Source organism: Rhinatrema bivittatum, chromosome 19, assembly GCF_901001135.1.
Source record: "Rhinatrema bivittatum chromosome 19, aRhiBiv1.1, whole genome shotgun sequence".
Taxonomy (NCBI): Eukaryota; Metazoa; Chordata; class Amphibia; order Gymnophiona; family Rhinatrematidae; genus Rhinatrema; species Rhinatrema bivittatum.
The window spans coordinates 7413327-7431926 of record NC_042633.1 but is presented as its reverse complement, the minus strand read 5'-3'; the positions used below and the strand labels follow the sequence as shown (position 1 = coordinate 7431926).

The 18600-nt window shown below is 48.9% G+C and overlaps 1 protein-coding gene across 1 annotated transcript in view; it reads left to right on the top strand.

Moving 5' to 3' along the window:
- The window catches only part of LOC115081105 (extracellular calcium-sensing receptor-like), a 93871-nt gene that overhangs the window by 19026 nt on the left and 56245 nt on the right, over positions 1-18600 (top strand). The window contains exon 3 of the mRNA XM_029585618.1: positions 12082-12309. Coding sequence (XP_029441478.1) covers positions 12082-12309 — 228 coding nt within the window. The remainder of the gene's footprint in view (positions 1-12081; positions 12310-18600) is intronic.

Genomic DNA, 18600 nt, shown 5'->3' with positions numbered 1-18600 from the left:
TTTTTGGAGAAATGTGTTACTTTAAAGTGGTTTTTTGCCTTCCACACATCTCACAGGGTCCCTCATACACCTCGGCCTGCGATCATTAAGTTTCATGAGTCATCACGGTCGATTGCTAATGGCGTCCCCTCCCGGTGCCCGACGACCATCAACCACGCGTCGTACTCTTTTTCGAATGGCATCGACCGGCTTCTGATGGTGCCCCCAGTGCCCCCATTCATGTCCATCACAGACCCCCAAAGGGTCTATGTCCATTGTCCTGGGGCCTCCTCCACGATGTTTGTGTCTGTGATCTCTGTGCCTAGACGACCCTGAAGGGTCATCGGTCCCACCTCAATAAAATGGAAAAACCTTTTGGGTCCAAGCATTCGGAGCCGTCCTCAGCATCAGGAACATCCACTCTACTTGGAAAGGAGCTCCCGGCTCCTACTCCATCAGGTTCTCCTCCCCCCATCATGCCTGGCCCTGAGATGAGCACAGGGGACCATTAGTTGTCCCTCTCATCTTTTCCCAGTCCGGTTCCTTGACGTCGCCATTGGTATTGGGAAAGGACCACGGTATTCATCGAGAAATATCTAAGAAGCATTGGCATTGGTCCTCTTCTTCCACAAAACCAGACCATGAAAAGGCATCAACCTCAGTGCCTGCCACGAAGCGGTCGAGGGTGGAGGAGGCCATTCCCTCCATTCCCTCCGACCCCACCGATGCCTCCAAGTGGCCTCCACCGACACCGGTGGATGGCTCAGACACGCTTACACAGGGGTATGTACCGATTTTGCCAGCTCCTCCTCAGGCCGTGCTCTCCTCGCCGGCCTTGGAGGAGGAGTTAGGCACGTGCAGTTGGCAGTTGGCCAGGCCCTGCAGGGCATTTAGCCTCTGGTTTCCCAAGTACTGCCTCTGCTGCAAGAGCCTGCTCCACCGGTGCTTGCACCCTTGCTGGAGCCGCTCGATGTTCTTATCGGTATTTTACCAACACAGCCGGCTCTTGTGCCCCAAGTGTTGTGGTTTAACTGTTTAGTGGACCCTTGGGCCGGCCTGCCGGAGACTAGGGTAAAGTGGACTATAGTCTCCATATGAGAGGGAGCAGGCCGGGAGGCAGACTCCAGGCCGGGTGAAGGAGCTGGCCTTCACACAGGGAGCCCGTACTCCCCAGGAGGAGCCTGTGGGAGTCGAGGGATTAGGGCTAGGAGAACAGAAGAGGTGTCTTCACCCTGGAAGCCGAGACTCCCCTAAGACTCCCAGCCCAGCCGCTGGGACTTAGGAGATCGGTGGTGAAGTCTTCACCCTGGAAGCCGAGACTCCCCTGGGAGGAGCCCGTAGGAGCCCAGCCGCTGGGACTTAGGAGAGTGAGGACGCTGTGAAGATGAACTAGGATCAAGCAGGTATCTTGGCTGGAACTGAGGCACGGCACAGAAGCAGGAACCAGGCTGGGACTGAAGCATGGTACTGAGGCAGGAACCTGGCTGGAACTGAAGCAAGACACAGAAGCAGGAACCAAGCTGGAACTGAAGCAGGATACTGAGGCAGGAACCTGGCTGGAACTGAAGTAAGACACAGAAGCACTAACCAGGCTGGAACTGAAGCAAGACACAGAAGCAGGAACCAGGTTGGAACTGAAGCAGGATACTGAGGCAGGAACCTGGCTGGAAGTGAAGCAAGACACAGAAGCAGGAACCAGGCTGGAACTGAAGCAGGACACAGTAGCAAGAACCAGGCAGGAACGGAAGCAGGCTACAAGCGAGACGTTAGCGAACTCCGAGGCACACAGCAACTAGGAACCGCAAGGTAACCTCATTGCAAGGCGTCTGATAGAGGCAGGCGCCAACCTTACATAACCGCCGGCGTCTGATGTCACGGGAGCGGGTGGAGCATTGAGTGGCGGGAAAGGGCCTATATCTTCGGCCTCTTTGCAGGTGCACGCGCCTAGGCAGAGGGCGGCTGGCTTCGGCGTCCCGATGGCGTCGTCCCCACAGGGACACAGCCAAACAGGCCCGGAACCCGGCGAAGCCCTCCAGCGAGACTGGACCCGATGCCAGGAGCCAAGAGGTTAGGCCCCGGTCGCAAGTGCCGCGACCGGGACCGCAACACCAAGCGCCTCCGCGGCCCATGGGCGCACCACTGCCCCCAGCCCCCATACCAGTGAGCAACTCGTCCGAGGAGCGGCTTGGAGATGCATGGTTCTATCTCACCTGCCAGCTTTCCCAGCGATACTGGGGTCAGTTCCACCAGTTCCTTCAGTGCCCCTATTCCCAATGATGCCATCGGACCCCATGTCACCCTTGCAGTCTCAGGACATCCTGATGCCCTTGGCACCCCTACCGGTGCCCTCGAGGACCAAGCCACACATGCCAATGGGCCTTCGAACCTTTGCATCCCCAGAGGGTCACAATGAGGGAGAAACTCCCTATGACCCATGGGAGGGGGAGGCTTTCATATCCTCCTCCGAGGAATTGGAAGATTTGTCTTCTGAGCCCTCTTCACTGGGTTTGTTAAGGCCATGGCTGAGGCGGTGCCTTTCCAATTGTTAACAGAACAGGACTCAAGGCACAAAATGCTTGAGATCCTACAATTCATGGATGCCCCAAAGGAGGTGGTGGCGGTGCCAGTCCATGACATTTGTGAGCCGCCTATGGGTTCCATATTAGGTACTACAACCCAAGAAAGAGATCTAGGCGTCATAGTGGATAACACATTGAAATTGTCGGTTCAGTGTGCTGCGGCAGTCAAAAAAGTAAACAGAATGTTGGGAATTATTAGAAAGGGAATGGTGAATAAAACGGAAAATGTCATAATGCCTCTGTATCGCTCCATGGTGAGACCGCACCTTGAATACTGTGTACAATTCTGGTCGCCGCATCTCAAAAAAGATATAATTACGATGGAGAAGGTACAGAGAAGGGCTATCAAAATGATAAGGGGAATGGAACAGCTCCCCTATGAGGAAAGACTAAAGAGGTTAGGACTTTTCAGCTTGGAGAAGAGACGGCTGAGGGGGGATATGATAGAGATGTTTAAAATTATGAGAGGTCTAGAACGGGTAGATGTAAATCGGTTATTTACTTTTTCGGATAGTAGAACGACTAGGGGGCACTCCATGAAGTTAGCATGGGGCACATTTAAAACTAATCGGACAAAGTTCTTTTTTACTCAACGCACAATTAAACTCTGGAATTTGTTGCCAGAGGATGTGGTTAGTGCAGTTAGTATAGCGGTGTTTAAAAAAGGATTGGATGAGTTCTTGGAGGAGAAGTCCATTACTTGCTATTAAGTTCACTTAGAGAATAGCCACTGCCATTAGCAATGGGCACATGGAATAGACTTAGTTTTTGGGTACTTGCCAGGTTCTTATGGCCTGGATTGGCCACTGTTGGAAACAGGATGCTGGGCTTGATGGACCCTTGGTCTGACCCGGTATGGCATTTTCTTATGTGCTTATGTTTTTATCCCATCTTGGTGCCACTGGTCAACAAAAAACAGATGAAGTGTACCTAGTCCAGCTGTCCACTGGGTTTGACCACCATCAACTCCCCCACCAATCAGTGGTGGTAGAGTCTGCCCTAAAAATGTTTAAGATGATTTGTACCCATGTTTTGGCTCAGGCAGTCAAGCCCATTCTTCCCAGCCAACAGGGCAAAGGGTTATACTCCAGGTACTTTCTAATCCCCAAGAAGACGGATGGCTTCAGGCCCATTTTGGAACTGAGAGCTCTAAACCATTTTTTGGTAAAGGAGAAGTTCAAAATGGTCTCACTGGGTACCCTAATTCCCCTTCTTTGAGCAGGAGACTGGCTCTGCTCCCTCGATCTAAGACATGTATGGCCATATCCCCATTTTTCAGGTGAATCGGCAGTACCTACGATTCCTAGTCAATGGATAGCACTATCAGTATCATGTCCTCCCTTTTGGTTTTGCATCTGCACCTTGGGTTTTCTACAAGTGTCTGGCAGTTATCAGGGCACATCTTTGAACATGGGGAGTTCATGCTTTCCCCTACCTCGATGTTTGGCTCATCAAGGGCAACTCCCAACAGAGGGCTCAGAGTGCCTTGCATCTGACAATTGACACCTTGGAGACCCTGGGAATCTTGATCAACTATCCCTAATCCCATCTCCAGCCATCTAGATAGCTGGACTTCATTGGGGCACACCTGGACACCATCCAGTTGAGGGCTTTCCTGACTCAAGGCAGGGTAGAGACCTTAGCTGCTCTTGCCCAGCACGTCTCTGACTGCCCACATATCTCTGCTCATCAATTTCTCCAGGTGCTGGGCCACATGCCGGAGATGGTACATGTCACCCCATTTGCTTGGCTATACATGCGATGAGCACAGTGGACACTCCACTCTCAGTGGTATCAGGCATTGCAGGATTTGTGTGTTCGCATCCTTGTCTCGACCAACCTACGGCAATCCGTTCTGTGGTGGACAATCCCCCCGAACCTGGATCAGGGTTGTCCTTTTTGGAGTGCTCCGCCTCAGGTTATGCTCATCAACAATGCTTCTCAGATGGAATGGGGAGCGCATGTGCTGGGCCATCGCACCCAAGAGCTCTGGTCAGATGTGAATCGGTTTTTTACTCTTTCGGATAATAGAAAGACTAGGGGGCACTCCATGAGATTAGCATGTGGCACATTTAAAACTAATCGGAGAAAGTTATTTTTCACTCAACGCACAATTAAACTCTGGAATTTGTTGCCAGAAGATGTGGTTAGTGGTTAGTATAGCTGTGTTTAAAAAAGGATTGGATAAGTTCTTGGAGGAGAAGTCCATTACCTGCTATTAATTAAGTTGACTTAGATAATACCCACCGCTATTACTAGCCATAGTAACATGGAATAGACTTAGTTTTTGAGTACTTGCCAGGTTCTTATGGCCTGGATTGGCCACTGTTGGAAACAGGATGCTGGGCTTGATGGACCCTTGGTCTGACCCAGTATGGCATGTTCTTATGTTCTTACTAGCTGTACCCGGCCACACGTTGCAGTGGCTCAGTCAGATTAAATGGAAAAGAAAGAAAAGAGAAAGCGCACATTTCTAATATCTTTAATTTCACAATGCTTGTGTGTTTACAATATTTTTTGTTGTTCCATTGCCTGTGCACATATAGAGATTGTCTGGTTTTCCGACTCTAGAACACGCAACATATAATTGTCCATGTGAGAAGCAATCCGTGTCTAGATGTAAACCGCATAATTCTAGAAATGAAAAAGAATGAAAAAAGAAAAAAAAACTATACTCAGTAAATGAACAGTATGGTAAACGACACAGCTCAATTCCAATGCAATGTCACATGAAATAATTAAATCAAAATGAAAATAAATCAAAATCTGTGAAAATTCAATTTAATAACGCAATCGGAAAGTTAAAATGGAATCATAAAATATTTAGTACAAGACATTAAGCCCGTTAAAACGGACGAGATTTTTGTCCCCTCTCCTCCTACGTCTTTGCTCTGCCCCACTCCTCCCCCCCCCCCCCCCAGCACCACAAAGGGCCAGAGGCGGCAGCGGTGGTAGGAGCTGCAGCGGTGGCCGAGGGGTATCTCGCGAGGCATAAAGGTCCTGCCATCCCAACGCCCTCCCCCCTTCCCCGGTGGCGGAGAGACAGACTCAGACCCCTTTCACTCTATCCTTACCGGCCCCAACTCCTTTGCTCTCCCATTCCCCTCTACACTCAACCCCTTCCACTCTAACCTATAAGTGGAGAGCTGGGGGGGGGGGGGGTTAGAGACTCTCTCTCTCATACAGCCCCCTACATAGGCTTCCTCTCTCTCTCTTGCACATACACTCTCCCTCTGGCCCTCACACACTCATGCCCAATCCCTCTCACACATACGCAATCCCTCACGTAGTCTCCTTCTCTCTCTGGCACTCACACTCGCCTTCAACGCACATTAACACATTTCTCTCTCACACAGTTAAAACGGGCGATATTTTTGTCCCCTCTCCACCTAAGTCTTTGCTCTGCACTCACAAGAGCTTGCAAAGTTCCCCTGCCTGTTGTGTCTGGGAGAGTGAGGAAAACACTCCGTCCCCCCTCCCCCTCGCAAAGGGCAGGTGGCAGGCACTGCAACAGATTTGGGACACGTAGCCTAGCTTACTTTGCTCTTTCTGGGAGACCTGTGTCTGTAAGAAATCCGATCGGGGGCTTGAGAGGGAGGAGGGAGCAGGGCGCTGGTTTTCACTTTCGTTACGGTGCTTTGCTGGGAGTGGGGGTGGAGCGATGCACAACTCTTCCTGTGGTGGCCGAGACCCATGGGCGGCTTGACAGCACTGGCTTCCCCCTCCCCTCCCCCCCCGCAGTTGCGGGATATTTACTTGGCTTCTCTTATCTGCGGGACTCAGGGGGCAGGGGAGGAAGGCGAGCTGTTCTCTGTTCAGCTCTTTGCGCTTTGGCTGCTGCAGGATGCAGCTGCTGGTGATCTCTTCACAGCCGCTTTCTACTGCATTTGCTCTGCTCCGGCCATCCCAACTCCCTCCCCCCCTTCCCCGGCAGTGAACGGACTGGCTCGGCGACTCTTCTACCCTTTCCTCCTCCTGTGTGTAACTGTCCGGCAGTCCCTACTCCCTCCCCCCCTTCCTCAGCGGCGGAGGAACAGGCTGAGCCGTTTCTCGGAGCGGCGACTCGTCTGCCCTTTCCTCCTCCCCTTTGTGACACCCAGCACGTAGCGCAGAGTTCTATGGTCCGCACATTCGTGGTAGAGCTGCTCTCTACTGCACATTTGCGGTCCGTCGGTCAAAGCCCATTTATATTGTAGATAGCGAGTGTTGCTTTTACATGCAACAGATGGCGCTGTTTTTCCCAAAAAGCATGTTTTTACCTGTCACAGGTGTGACATCTATATAATATAGGTATATAAAAACACGCGCGTATTGGAATGCAACGTTGTGTCAAAATTACAAAGCAATCGGTGAATAACTTTCAGAGATATAAGATTTTGAACAAACGAACATTTACATTTTTATTTATATAGATGTCAGTTCAGGAGTCACAGCTCCAGATCAATCTCTTGGAGCTACAAGCGATCCACTATGCCCTGCGGGTGACTGTTCCGTGACTTCCTCGTGAACAAGATAATTCTGGTTCAGACCAACAATCAGGTGGCCATGTGGTACCTGAAACAACAGGGAGGGACAGGGTCATTGCCTCTCTGTTGTGACTATTGCTGCTCGACGCCCTCATTCCGCCCTCTTTACCTCTGTGGCGACTCCTTCCGGGTCTTATGGACGGTTAGCTGATGCAGCGTCTTCTTGCCGTCTCCCTCTGGCGTCCCCGGACCGGCACGATGCTGCGGATCCGCCATGTTGCCTGATGACGAAGGGCGCGCACACGCGCGCTCCAATTGATGTATCAGCAAGGGTGCGAACCTCGGGGGTGTCCCCCTGGGATGACGTCATCTGCTTCCAATATAAAAGGTCTCAGTATTCACTAACGATTCGAGTTAGCAAAGGGGATTGCTGGGGATTGCTTAGGCTTTTCTCGCAAGCTACTCTGCCTCCTCGGACTTACCAGGGGTACCCGCTCCTCGGGTGCCTCGCTCTCTTTTCTTTATTTCAGATTGCCGATAGGAACCGGTACTCGCTCCTCGAGGGCCCATGTTCCTGAACACTCTGAAGATTCTCTACTGCCTGGAAGCTATCACAGATACTGACATTTGTGTGTTACCATCGCTCTCTCAGAGCTTTCCCTGGAACCAGGTACTCGCTCCTCGAGGGCCTAACCCTTTCCAGCTACTGAGCTTTCTTAAGACCTTATGTGAGTTTTGTCACCCAGTTCTGGCTATGAACACAGCATACCCTGTCTACTCACTATCTATAGTTTCTCTACAGCTCAGCAACCCTGGGATCGCTGTTCCAGTTCCTGAGGGACTTCAGCCCTGCCGGGCATATCAGTTCAATACTGCCACCTCTGGTGGTTCTACTATACTGTCTAATAAAAGAACTATCTGTGTCTGTCTCCATATCCAAGCCTAGCCGGTGGTCCCTCTCAGGATATCCTCTAGGGGGCGCAGTCATCTGCCATCGGCCCAAGGATCCACCTATAGACATTCCTCTACAGCTGGGTGCCCTCTCCAAGCACTCTGCTGGTAACAGATTGCTACTCCTTCCCCATCAGGAGTCTTCAGCTACAGATTCATAACAGATTGCTACTCCGCAGTCTATACCTTAACTGGGGCAAGGGGCTGCTGTACACTTATCCACCCATTCCTCTCCTAAGCAAGACACTCCAGAAGTTGCGGCAGGATCAGGGCTCCATGATTCTGATTGCTTCCTGCTGGACCCTCCAGGTCTGGTTCCAGACTTTTCGGGACATGGCTTTGTGCCCCCCAATATGGCTGGGTTTGGCTCTGGACCTCATTACCCTGGACCAGGACAGGCTCCATCACTCCAAATTGTGGGCCTTTGCCCTCACGGCCTAGATGTTGACCAGATCACAGCAGAGGCCCTCGGCCTGTCGGAGGGGGTATCTCGTGTCCTTCTGGCATCACGAAAGCTTTCCATTAGAAAATCCTATAATCTAAAGTGGAAGCAGTTCTCTTTCTGGTGTGAGGGTCACGGCCTAGATCCCTTCTCTTGCTGCCCTTCGGCACTACTAGACTATTTGTTATCGCACTCCGAGTCAGGTCTGCAGGCCACGTCGGTGATGGTTTACCTCAGTGCCATAGGAGCTTACCATCGGGATTCAGATGGTTCTGCAATTTCTTCCCATCCACTAGTGGGCAGATTCATGAGGGGCTTACTACAACTGCAGTCCCCTTCTTGCCCCCCCCCCCACCCCCTCGGCGGTTTCCTGGGATCTCAACACAGTCCTCTTGCAACTCATGAAACCTCAGTTTGAACCGTTATGCTCGTGTAACCTAAAGTACCTCTCCTGGAAGGTAATCTTCTTGCTTGCGGTTACATCAGCTCTCAGGATAGGTGAACTGCAAGCTCTGGTGTCATACCCGCCTTATACAAAGTTTTGTCATGGCAAGGTGGTCCTACGGACACACCCAAAGTTCCTTCCCAAAGTGGATTTAGAGTTCTATCTCAACCAGTCCATAGTGTTGCCTTTTTTTCCTGAGGGATCATACTCACCAAGGTGAGCATGCCCTGCACACATTGGATTGCGCTTCCCTTTTACTTGGAATGGACAGCACCCCACCGTACCTCCACTCAGCTTTTCATCTTCTTTGACAGAAAAAAATTAGGAGTCACTGTCTCCAAGCAAACTCTATCCCACTGGCTAGCAGATTACATCATTTTCTGCTATGCACAGGCGGGATTGCAACTTGATGGCCACGTTAAAGCTCACTCTGTCTGGGCCATGTCGGTCTCGGTGGCTCACTTGCAGGCAGTACCCATTCGTGAGATTTGCTCAGCAGCATCCTGGAGTTTCCACCACACTTTTGCCTCACATTATTGCCTGGACAAGGATGGCCAACAAGAAAGTCATTTCAGACAGTCCATCTTTATTTATTTATTTATTTATTTACAAGCTTTTTTTTACCATCATTTGGAACTAGCCATCACAATGGTTTACAAATAGATATAATAAGAATAACAGTCTGCAAAACAATAAAAGAAATATAAAAATCAATTAATAATAATTAACAATGACATCAATAAGAGAATAAATTAGACAAGTTTATCTTAGTTAAAAAAAAACTATCTGGATATCATCAGCATAGATAAAGTATGTTAGGCCTAAACCAGACAGAAGTTGACATAGTGGGAGAAGATAAATATTGAAGAGGGTCGCTGAAAGAGAGGAACCCTGTGGGACACCTGTGTCCAGTAGGGATGCCCCTTTGCCCTTACCATGTGACAGGGTATCCGTGCCATTGGCCGGCCCCTGTCACATGGCAGGAGCACTGGATGGCCGGCGCTCATCAGCCTCCTATAGGGGCTGATGAGTAATGATGGCCAGCGCCATCTTTAAAGATGGCGCCAGCCATCCAGTGCTCCTGCCATGTGACAGGGGCCGGCCAATGGCACGGATACCCTGTCACATGGTAAGGGGAAAGGGGCATCGGCGCCATTGTTTTTTAGCGCAGCTGATGCCTGGGAACGGGAAATCGTCCCCCGAGGCCCCCCGGACCACCAGGTAATGTTAAAAGGTTTTGGGGGGGGGGGGGGTCGGGAGGGTGGGGGAGGCTAAGGGGGGTCAATTTAAAGGGTCGGTTGGGGTTTTTTTTTAGCGGCGCGGGCCTCCCTAAAAAAAAATTAGCGATGTGAATTGGAATCGGAAACGATTCCAATTCACATATCTTAACGATCAGATTTCCCCCCCCCCCCCCCCAGCCGAACCTGATCGTTAAGATGATCTGGCACACGATTCACATCTCTAGTGTCCAGAGTTAATGTATCTGACTTGTTGGAATTGAAGTGTACCAGGAAAGTTCTATTGCTTAGGTATGAAGTACACCATTGTAAAGTTGACCCAGTAAAACCAATTTCAGATAGTCTGCAGATGAGAGTTTTATGATTGACTGTGTCGAATGCAGCAGAAAGATCGAGAAGTATAAGGAGGTATCTATGCCCATTATTAAAACCCCTCATGATGGTGTCATCCTCCGTAATCTATTCCAGCCATGAAAACCTAACTCTCACTCCATGGGCCCTGTCCTTGGGTGCAGGCCTGCTCCAATGGTGGCTGCAGTTCCAGTTGTAGTGCACATTGGCACCTGTTCTCTGCTGCCCATGTTTGGAGAGGCCTGGAGCTACTTAATCACCCATGTGTGAGGACTACCATCCTGCTTGTCCTTGGAGAAAGCAGAGTTGCTTAACTGTAACAGATGTTCTCCAAGCACAACAGGATGGTAGTCCTCACAAAACCCGCCCACTACCCCACACAGCTGGTTTTTCTCACGGTTTGTTATTTTCTTTTTTCGCAAACTCTATGTTATAAAACTGAAGAGGGACCCTGCGTGGACACGTGCTTGGTGGCATGCTGGGCATGCTCAGTTACTTGTCAAAGTTTCCATGCCAGGCTCCATCCAATGTTGTCACCCATGTGTGAAGACTAACATCCTGCTGTCCTTGGAGAACACCTGTTACAGGTAAGCACCTCTGCTTTGTTCAGGACCTATGAGATGTCTAGGACTCTATGCTACTAGATATCTACAAAGAAACCACAGGAGGATCATGCTGTAGGGATGTGAATCGGGCTTTGGACAATTGAAAATATTGTACGATATTTTCAAAATCGTCAGAAATCGGGGGCTCCCCAAAAACGATAGGAAAACCCCACGAAATAGTTCGTGGGGGTTCTCTTATCGTTTTTGGGGAGGGCGGGAAAAACGGCACACAAAAATAACCCCTAAACCCACCCCGACCCTTTAAAACTAATCCCTTAGCTTCCCCCACCCTCCCGACCCCCCAAAAAACTTTTGAAATGTACCTGGTGGTCCACTGGAGGTCCCAGGAGCGATCTCCCACTCCTGGGCCGTCGGCTGCCACTAATCAAAATGGCGCCGATGGCCCTTTGCCCTTACCATGTGACAGGGTATCCGTGCCATTGGCCGGCCCCTGTCACATGGAGGGAGCACTGGATGGCAGGCGCTATCTTTAAAAATGGCGCGGGCCATCCAGTGCTCCTACCATGTGACAGGGGCCGGCCAATGGCACGGATACCCTGTCACATGGTAAGGGCAAAGGCTATCGGCGCCATTTTTATTAGTGGCAGCCGACGGCCCGAGAGAGGGAGATCGCTCCCGGGACCCCCACTAGACCACCAGGTAACTGTAAACATTTTTTGGGGGTTCGGGAGGGTGGGGGAAGCTAAGGGATTAGTTTTAAATGGTCGGGGTGGGTTTTTTGTTTATCGGCTCGGGCGCAGCCGGTAAACAAAACCGCGATCGGGTCGGACGAAAAATAACCCACGATGTGAATTGGAACCGGAATCAGAACCGGTTCCGGTTCACATTTCTATCATGCTGTTCTGAGCTGTCTACAGAACTCTGCTATAACCTGGAGCAATTTTAGTGGTCTGTGATGTGTTTCAATTATAGTGAGCAATCAATGAGAAACACCTCTACAAATCTCCTCCATGAAGGCAAGCTGCCACTGAATAAAATCAATGTATCTCCTTTTCTCGGTACAGCTCCTGCATTACATATGGAAGGTGCATTTCCAGAACCCCATGGGCCAGGAGATTTTCTTTGACCAAAAAGGCAACCAGCCAGTTCCTTATGATATTCTGAACTGGCACCTATCTTCAAGTGACTCCTTCACCTATGTAAACATCGGCCACTATGATTCTGGAGCAGCTAGTGGCCAGGACATCAAGATCAACACCAGTGCGATTGTGTGGCATGACGACTATACACAGGTTAGGTGATATTTCTCTGTCTTCACAGATAACAAATTGATAAAATGCTCAGAAGTAATGATGGGAGGAGCCTTCTTTAATCTTATTGAAATCCAATTGAATATTTGACTTGGATGGACTTGATCAATCAAATTTAGGTTCACATTGCTTTGAATCCAACTCTGATTTATTTTTCATTAACAGCTGTCTGGAATCACCACTCCATATTCCATGAGTTTGCCAGTCTTTATTTTGGGAAGGCTTTTATGAAAAGACATAGAAAAGGTTAGCAGTAGTCAATAATATGTAAATAGTATACTTTGGTAACTAAAGAGAGGTATTACTAGTGGAAGAAGTGAAGTAATAATACCTCTGTACTAGGGGTGTGCATTCGTATTGAACATAAATGTTGAATAAGTTGGAAATCGCGATTGTTGATCCAAAATAAAAATTTAAACCCCTCACCTTCCTTAATCCCCCCCCCAAAGACTTACCACAACTCCCTGGTGATCCAGCGAGGAGTGAGGACGCCATTTCTGAAATCCTTTGCGAGGAGCACGTGACGTCGGCGCCACGTCGGAGTGACGCGGCGTCACGTGATTCCCCGCGGGTTCGCGCCGGAACGCTCGTTCGGCCCAAAAGGAACTTTTGGCCAGCTTGGGGGGGTCAGGAGGCCCCCCCAAGCTGGCCAAAAGTTCCTTTTGAGCCGAACGAGGGTGCCGGAGGGAACTCGCGGGGAATCACGTGACGCCGCGTCACTCCGACGTGGCGCCGACGTCACGTGATTCCCCACGGGGTCGCTTCCGGGATCCTCGTTCGGCCCAAAAGGAACTTTTGGCCAGCTTGGGGGTGTCAGGAGGCCCCCCCAAGCTGGCCAAAAGTTCCTTTTGGGCCGAACGAGGATCCCGGAAGCGACCCCGCGGGGAATCACGTGACGACGCGTCACTCCGACGTGACGCCGACGTCACGTGCTCCTTGCAAAGTTGGTCAGAAATGGCGTCCTGACCCCGCTGGACCACCAGGGAGTTGTGGTAAGTCTTGGGGGGGGGGGGGGGGGGATTAAGGAGGGTGAGGGGTTTAAATTTTTATTTGCACATATGGACATATACTCAACTCATTGAATTCTGTTTATGTCCATATTGACCGCAAATAGGACCCCCTTTGGACATATGGACATATGAACTTAAACTTTTGCTCTGCACATCCCTACTCTGTACTGTACAGATCTCTGGTGTAATCTCATGTTGAGTATTGGATGAATTATGTAAACTACACCAACAAAAGCCGGAGACATTTCAAGGAAGGATCAATAAAATGCCCAAAAAATGGTGCATGGCCTGTCTTGTTTTATTTATTTATTTATTGACTGCCATTCCAAAGGTTATGGCAATTTACAATAATACATTCTTAATATAACATAACTTCTATGTAATTACAATCCATTGGCCGGCCCCAAATATTCAGGGGCCGGCCAATGGCCTTAAAAACTAAAAACCACTATAAAGTACAACACACCATAAAATCAAAAAATATGCACTACAATAATATACATAATACAATAAAATATAAACTGCAATAAAAGCTATCTTGACCATTCTGGTAAATGTAATCTTTGCCTGTTTGATGTTATCCCACCATCTTACTTGTAACAATCAATATTTAATTATACTAGCCTTAAAAGTTAGATTAAAAAGCCATGTTTTCAAACTCTTTATAAAAATCTTACTGTTGGAAATGTTCCCACCCATGAGCCAGCAGAGTAGTCAGGAGAATCTCATAGGCAGGAGGCAACAGAACAATATCCCATAAGAACATAAGAACATGCCGTACTGCGTCAGACCAAGGGTCCATCAAGCCCAGCATCCTGTTTCCAACAGTGGCCAATCCAGGCCATAAGAACCTGGCAAGTGCCCAAAAACTAAGTCTATTCCATGTTACCGTTGCTAGTAATAGCAGTGGCTATTTTCTAAGTCAACTTAATTAATAGCCGGTAATGGACTTCTCCTCCAAGAACTTATTCAATCCTTTTTTAAACACAGCTATACTAACTGCACTAACTACATCGTCTGGCAACAAATTCCAGAGTTTAATTGTGCGTTGTGTAAAAAAGAACTTTCTCCGATTAGTTTTAAATGTGCCACATGCTAACTTCATGGAGTGCCCCCTAGTCTTTCTATTCTCCGAAAGAGTAAATAACCGATTCACATTTACCCATTCTAGACCTCTCATGATTTCAAACACCTCTATCATATCCCCCCTCAGCCGTCTCTTCTCCAAGCTGAAAAGTCCTAACCTCTTTAGTCTTTCCTCATAGGGGAGGTGTTCCATTCCCCTTATCATTTTGGTAGCCCTTCTCTATACCTTCTCCATCGCAATTATATCTTTTTTGAGATGCGGCGAACAGAATTATTCACAGTATTCAAGGTGCAGTCTCACCATGGAGCGATATAGAGGCATTATGACATTTTCCGTTTTATTCACCATTCCCTTTCTAATAATTCCCAACATTCTGTTTGCTTTTTTGACTGCCGCAGCACACTGAACCGACTATTTCAATGTGTTATCCACTATTTATTTATTTTTAGTTTTTATATACCGATGTTCCTGTATAAAATACATATCGCACCGGTTTACAAGGAACTGAAACTGTCGCCTCAGGGGCGGAAATACATTGGAACAAATTGAAAATTGAAAAACAGAACTTACAAAGAAATAATAAATAAAAAGGACTACATTCCAAGTACAACTCAAAAACATATGTACAGTGGGATAGATGGACTGGGGTCTATAACGTCCTCTACTTCATCGGGCCTTAGCTCTCCGGGAACGCTTGGGCGAAAAGCCAAGTCTTTAGCTTCTTTTTGAAAGTCATAAGGCACGGTTCTTGGCGGAGGTCCGGAGGGAGCGAATTCCAAAGTGGAGGACCTGCAGTGGAAAGGGCGCGTTTCCTCAGTGAAGTTTTTGGCGGCTGGGTGTGTAGCATGTTCTTGTAGGCACTTCTTATCGGTCTTTTAGTGATGTGTTGCTGCAGTTGAAAAGTTAGGTTGAGGGGAGAGATGTTGTGTAGGGCCTTGTGTATCATCATAAGGGTCTTAAAGTGAATCCTGAATTTAATAGGCAGCCAGTGAAGGTTCTGGAGGATGGGGGTGATGTGATCCCTTTTGCTGGTGTTGGTAAGGATTCTGGCTGTCGCGTTCTGGACCATCTGAAGTGGTTTGATGGTGCTAGCGGGAAGGCCCAGAAGGAGGGAGTTGCAGTAATCCAGTTTCGGGAGGATGATAGATTGTAGTACCAGGCGGAAGTCTCGGAAGTGCAGAAGTGGTTTTAATTTTTTTAATACTTGCAATTTAAAGAAGCATTCTTTGGTAGTATTGTTTATGAACTTGCTGAGGTTGAGTTGGTTGTCTAGTAGCACACCTAGGTCTCTTACTTGTGATGTTTGGTCGATTGAAGTGATAGAGCATTGGGTGGAAGTTGAAGTGATAGAGCATTGGGTGGAAGTTGGAGGGTTGAGCGGGATGCAGTTTTCTGGGGGTATTAGGAGGATTCTCAGTTTTGTTGGTGTTTAATACGAGGTTGAGGCTGGTGAGTAGGTTGTTGATTGCTGAGAGGCAGTTGTTCTAATAAGACCACGTTTTATGGAGAGATTCAGCTATAGGGATGAGGATTTGTATGTCATCCGCGTATAGGAAGTGTGTTAGCTTGAGGTTGGTTAGTAGATGGCAGAGTGGGAGGAGATAAATATTGAATAGAGTGGGTGAAAGGGATGATCCTTGGGGTACCCCCAACTTTCAACTGATAGGGTGTGATTCTTTGTTATTGATCTTGACCTTATAGAACCTGTTTTCAAGGAAAGATTTGAACCAGTCAAACGCCGATCCTGTGATGCCGATGTCAGCTAGACGCTGAAGGAGGCAAGTGTGGGTAGGTAAGGTTGACCTTTTTCAAGATTAAGGAGGATGGTGTCTGATAGCGAGGCTAATAAAGATTCGGTGTTCAGAGACTTTCGGAATCCAAATTGGTTTGAGGTGAGGATGTTGTTTTCTTCTAAGAATTCGGATAGTGGTCTGTTTACAACATTCTCCATGATTTTGGCGATCATTGGCAAGTTTTCTCTGGGCCTGAAGTTGGCTGGGTCTCCGAGAGGAAGGTTGGGTTTTTTGAGTAGAAGCTTGAGCATAGCAAGCTTGAATTGGTCAGGGACTTGGCCTTGCGACAGAGAGCAGTTTATGATGTCTGCTACAGGTTTGGCAATGATGTTAGGGATGGAGAACAGCAGATTGGATGGGATGTGGTCTAAAGGATGAGACGAAGGTTTCATCTTCTTAAGGATGTTTTCAATTTCTAAGGCAGACGTCAGCTCGAAGGTGGCAAGAGAAGCTGGGGATGAATTATGTTGTTGGAGGGTTGAGAGCGAAAGTTGAGAACCGGAGGTGGATGAGTAATTTGGATGATGAGAGGGCCCCTTGAGGGGAGTGATGAGGGAGGTGATTTTTCTCTCAAAGTAGTCTGCCAGTTCGTTGGCTTTGTTGGTAGCTTGATCGTCTGGTATGAGGAGGCGTAGCTGGTTTTGTGAGAGCTGATACATAGGAAAACAGAGCTCTTGAGTCAAAGATGAAGCGGTGTATCTTTTTGGAGAAGAATTCTTTCTTGGTTCTGTTAATGACGTTTCTGTATGAGTTTAGGCAAGATTTATAGGCTAAGAGGGTTGTTGTGGAAGGGCAATTACGCCACCTGTGTTCCTTACATCTGAGTTCCTGTTTGAGCGACTTCAGTTCGGGGGTGAACCAAGGTTTCCTGTTGTCCTTGTCCGGATGGAGAGTTTTCGTGGTCATGGGGCACACTTGATGTGCGACCTTGTTGGTAATGTTAATCCACGATGTTGTGGCTGTGTTGACGTCCGAAAGGTCAAGGTGAACTAGCTCCTTGGATAGATGGGAGCTGAGGAGTTCTCCGGTGCACGGTTTCCTGAGGGAAACTGAGGTAGTGTGTATTGCTTGAGGAGGGTGCTCTTTAATCTCTAGCACAGAGGTGATGATTCGGTGGTCTGTCCATGGTACCGGTAGGCATGTTGGGTTGGAATGGGGCCGTATTCCTTCATTTATGAAGATCAGGTCTAACGTGTGACCTGCTTTGTGGGTGGAATCGTTGATAATTTGTCTGAAACCCATATGGCTGAGTGAGGTGAGTAGGGTTTCGCAGTTAGTGGAGCGAGGTTGAACGTCCATGTGAAGGTTGAAGTCTCCCATCAGGATGGCTGGTTTTCCGGCATTAAGGTGTTTTGCAGCGAGTTCAATGATGGGGGATGGGTCTGCCTCAAGTATTCCTGGGGGAGCGTAAATTAATCCTATGAGTAGGTGTTTTGATTTGAAGAGAGCAAATTCCAGATTGGCTGAGGTATTAGTGACCTGAAGGGTCAGGCCTAGCCCTTTTTTGGCTGCTAGGAGCAGCCCTCCTCCTCTTTTTTTGAGCCTGGGAATAGATAGGAGGTCGTAGGCTTGGGTGGGGAGCTGATTTATTAGTACAGTGTCTGAGGTTTTTAACCAGGTTTCTGTGATAGCACAGATGTCTGGTCTAGTTTCGGAGAGGAGGTCGTTGAGTATGTGCGTTTTCTTGGAGATAGATTGCGCATTGAATAAAGTCAGTGAGAATAGTGCCAGGCCGAGTATTTGGGTGACGGGCGAAAGCGAGATGGGAATGAGCCTCTGTTGGCGGTTGAGAGAGTGCGTGTAGGGCTTAGGAAGTCTCCTCAGGTGGTTGTAGGTAATGGGAATGGTGAAGGAGCGCATGGTAGCTAGAGAGGTGGGCAAAGAGCGAAGGGCAAAACTAGAGTAGGGATAGTTATGGAGGAGGCTGTGATGGCCTGCTGAGCATGGTCGCTTATTAGATGGCTGGAAAATGAAGGGCTGCTGGATCTTGAGGCTGGAGCCCAATAAAGTAGGATGTTGGGCAATGAATGAGGTGGAAAGATATTGGGCAGGAAGGGTATGCAGAAGGTTCCACTCGGGGCTCCACGAAGGGGCGCACAAAGGGGCCTGCCCCTTTGATGCGCTCCATCGGCGCGCGGCGCCGGCGTGGCTCGGGGATTTAAACCCTCTCGAGCCGCGATGATAGGTTGGCCGGGCGAGCGCGGTGATTGGCTGCACTCGGGGGGAGTGTGGACGCTCGTAGAGGCCTGCTATTGGATGGGCAGCGCAGGTAATAGAATCTCATGGTCGGCGCTTGGATCCGTCGGGGGGAAGGGAGATTTCAAGAGCCTTACCCCAGCGGGTCTGGGCGCCGACTGCGCAGGCCTTCCCTTTGTGCGATCGG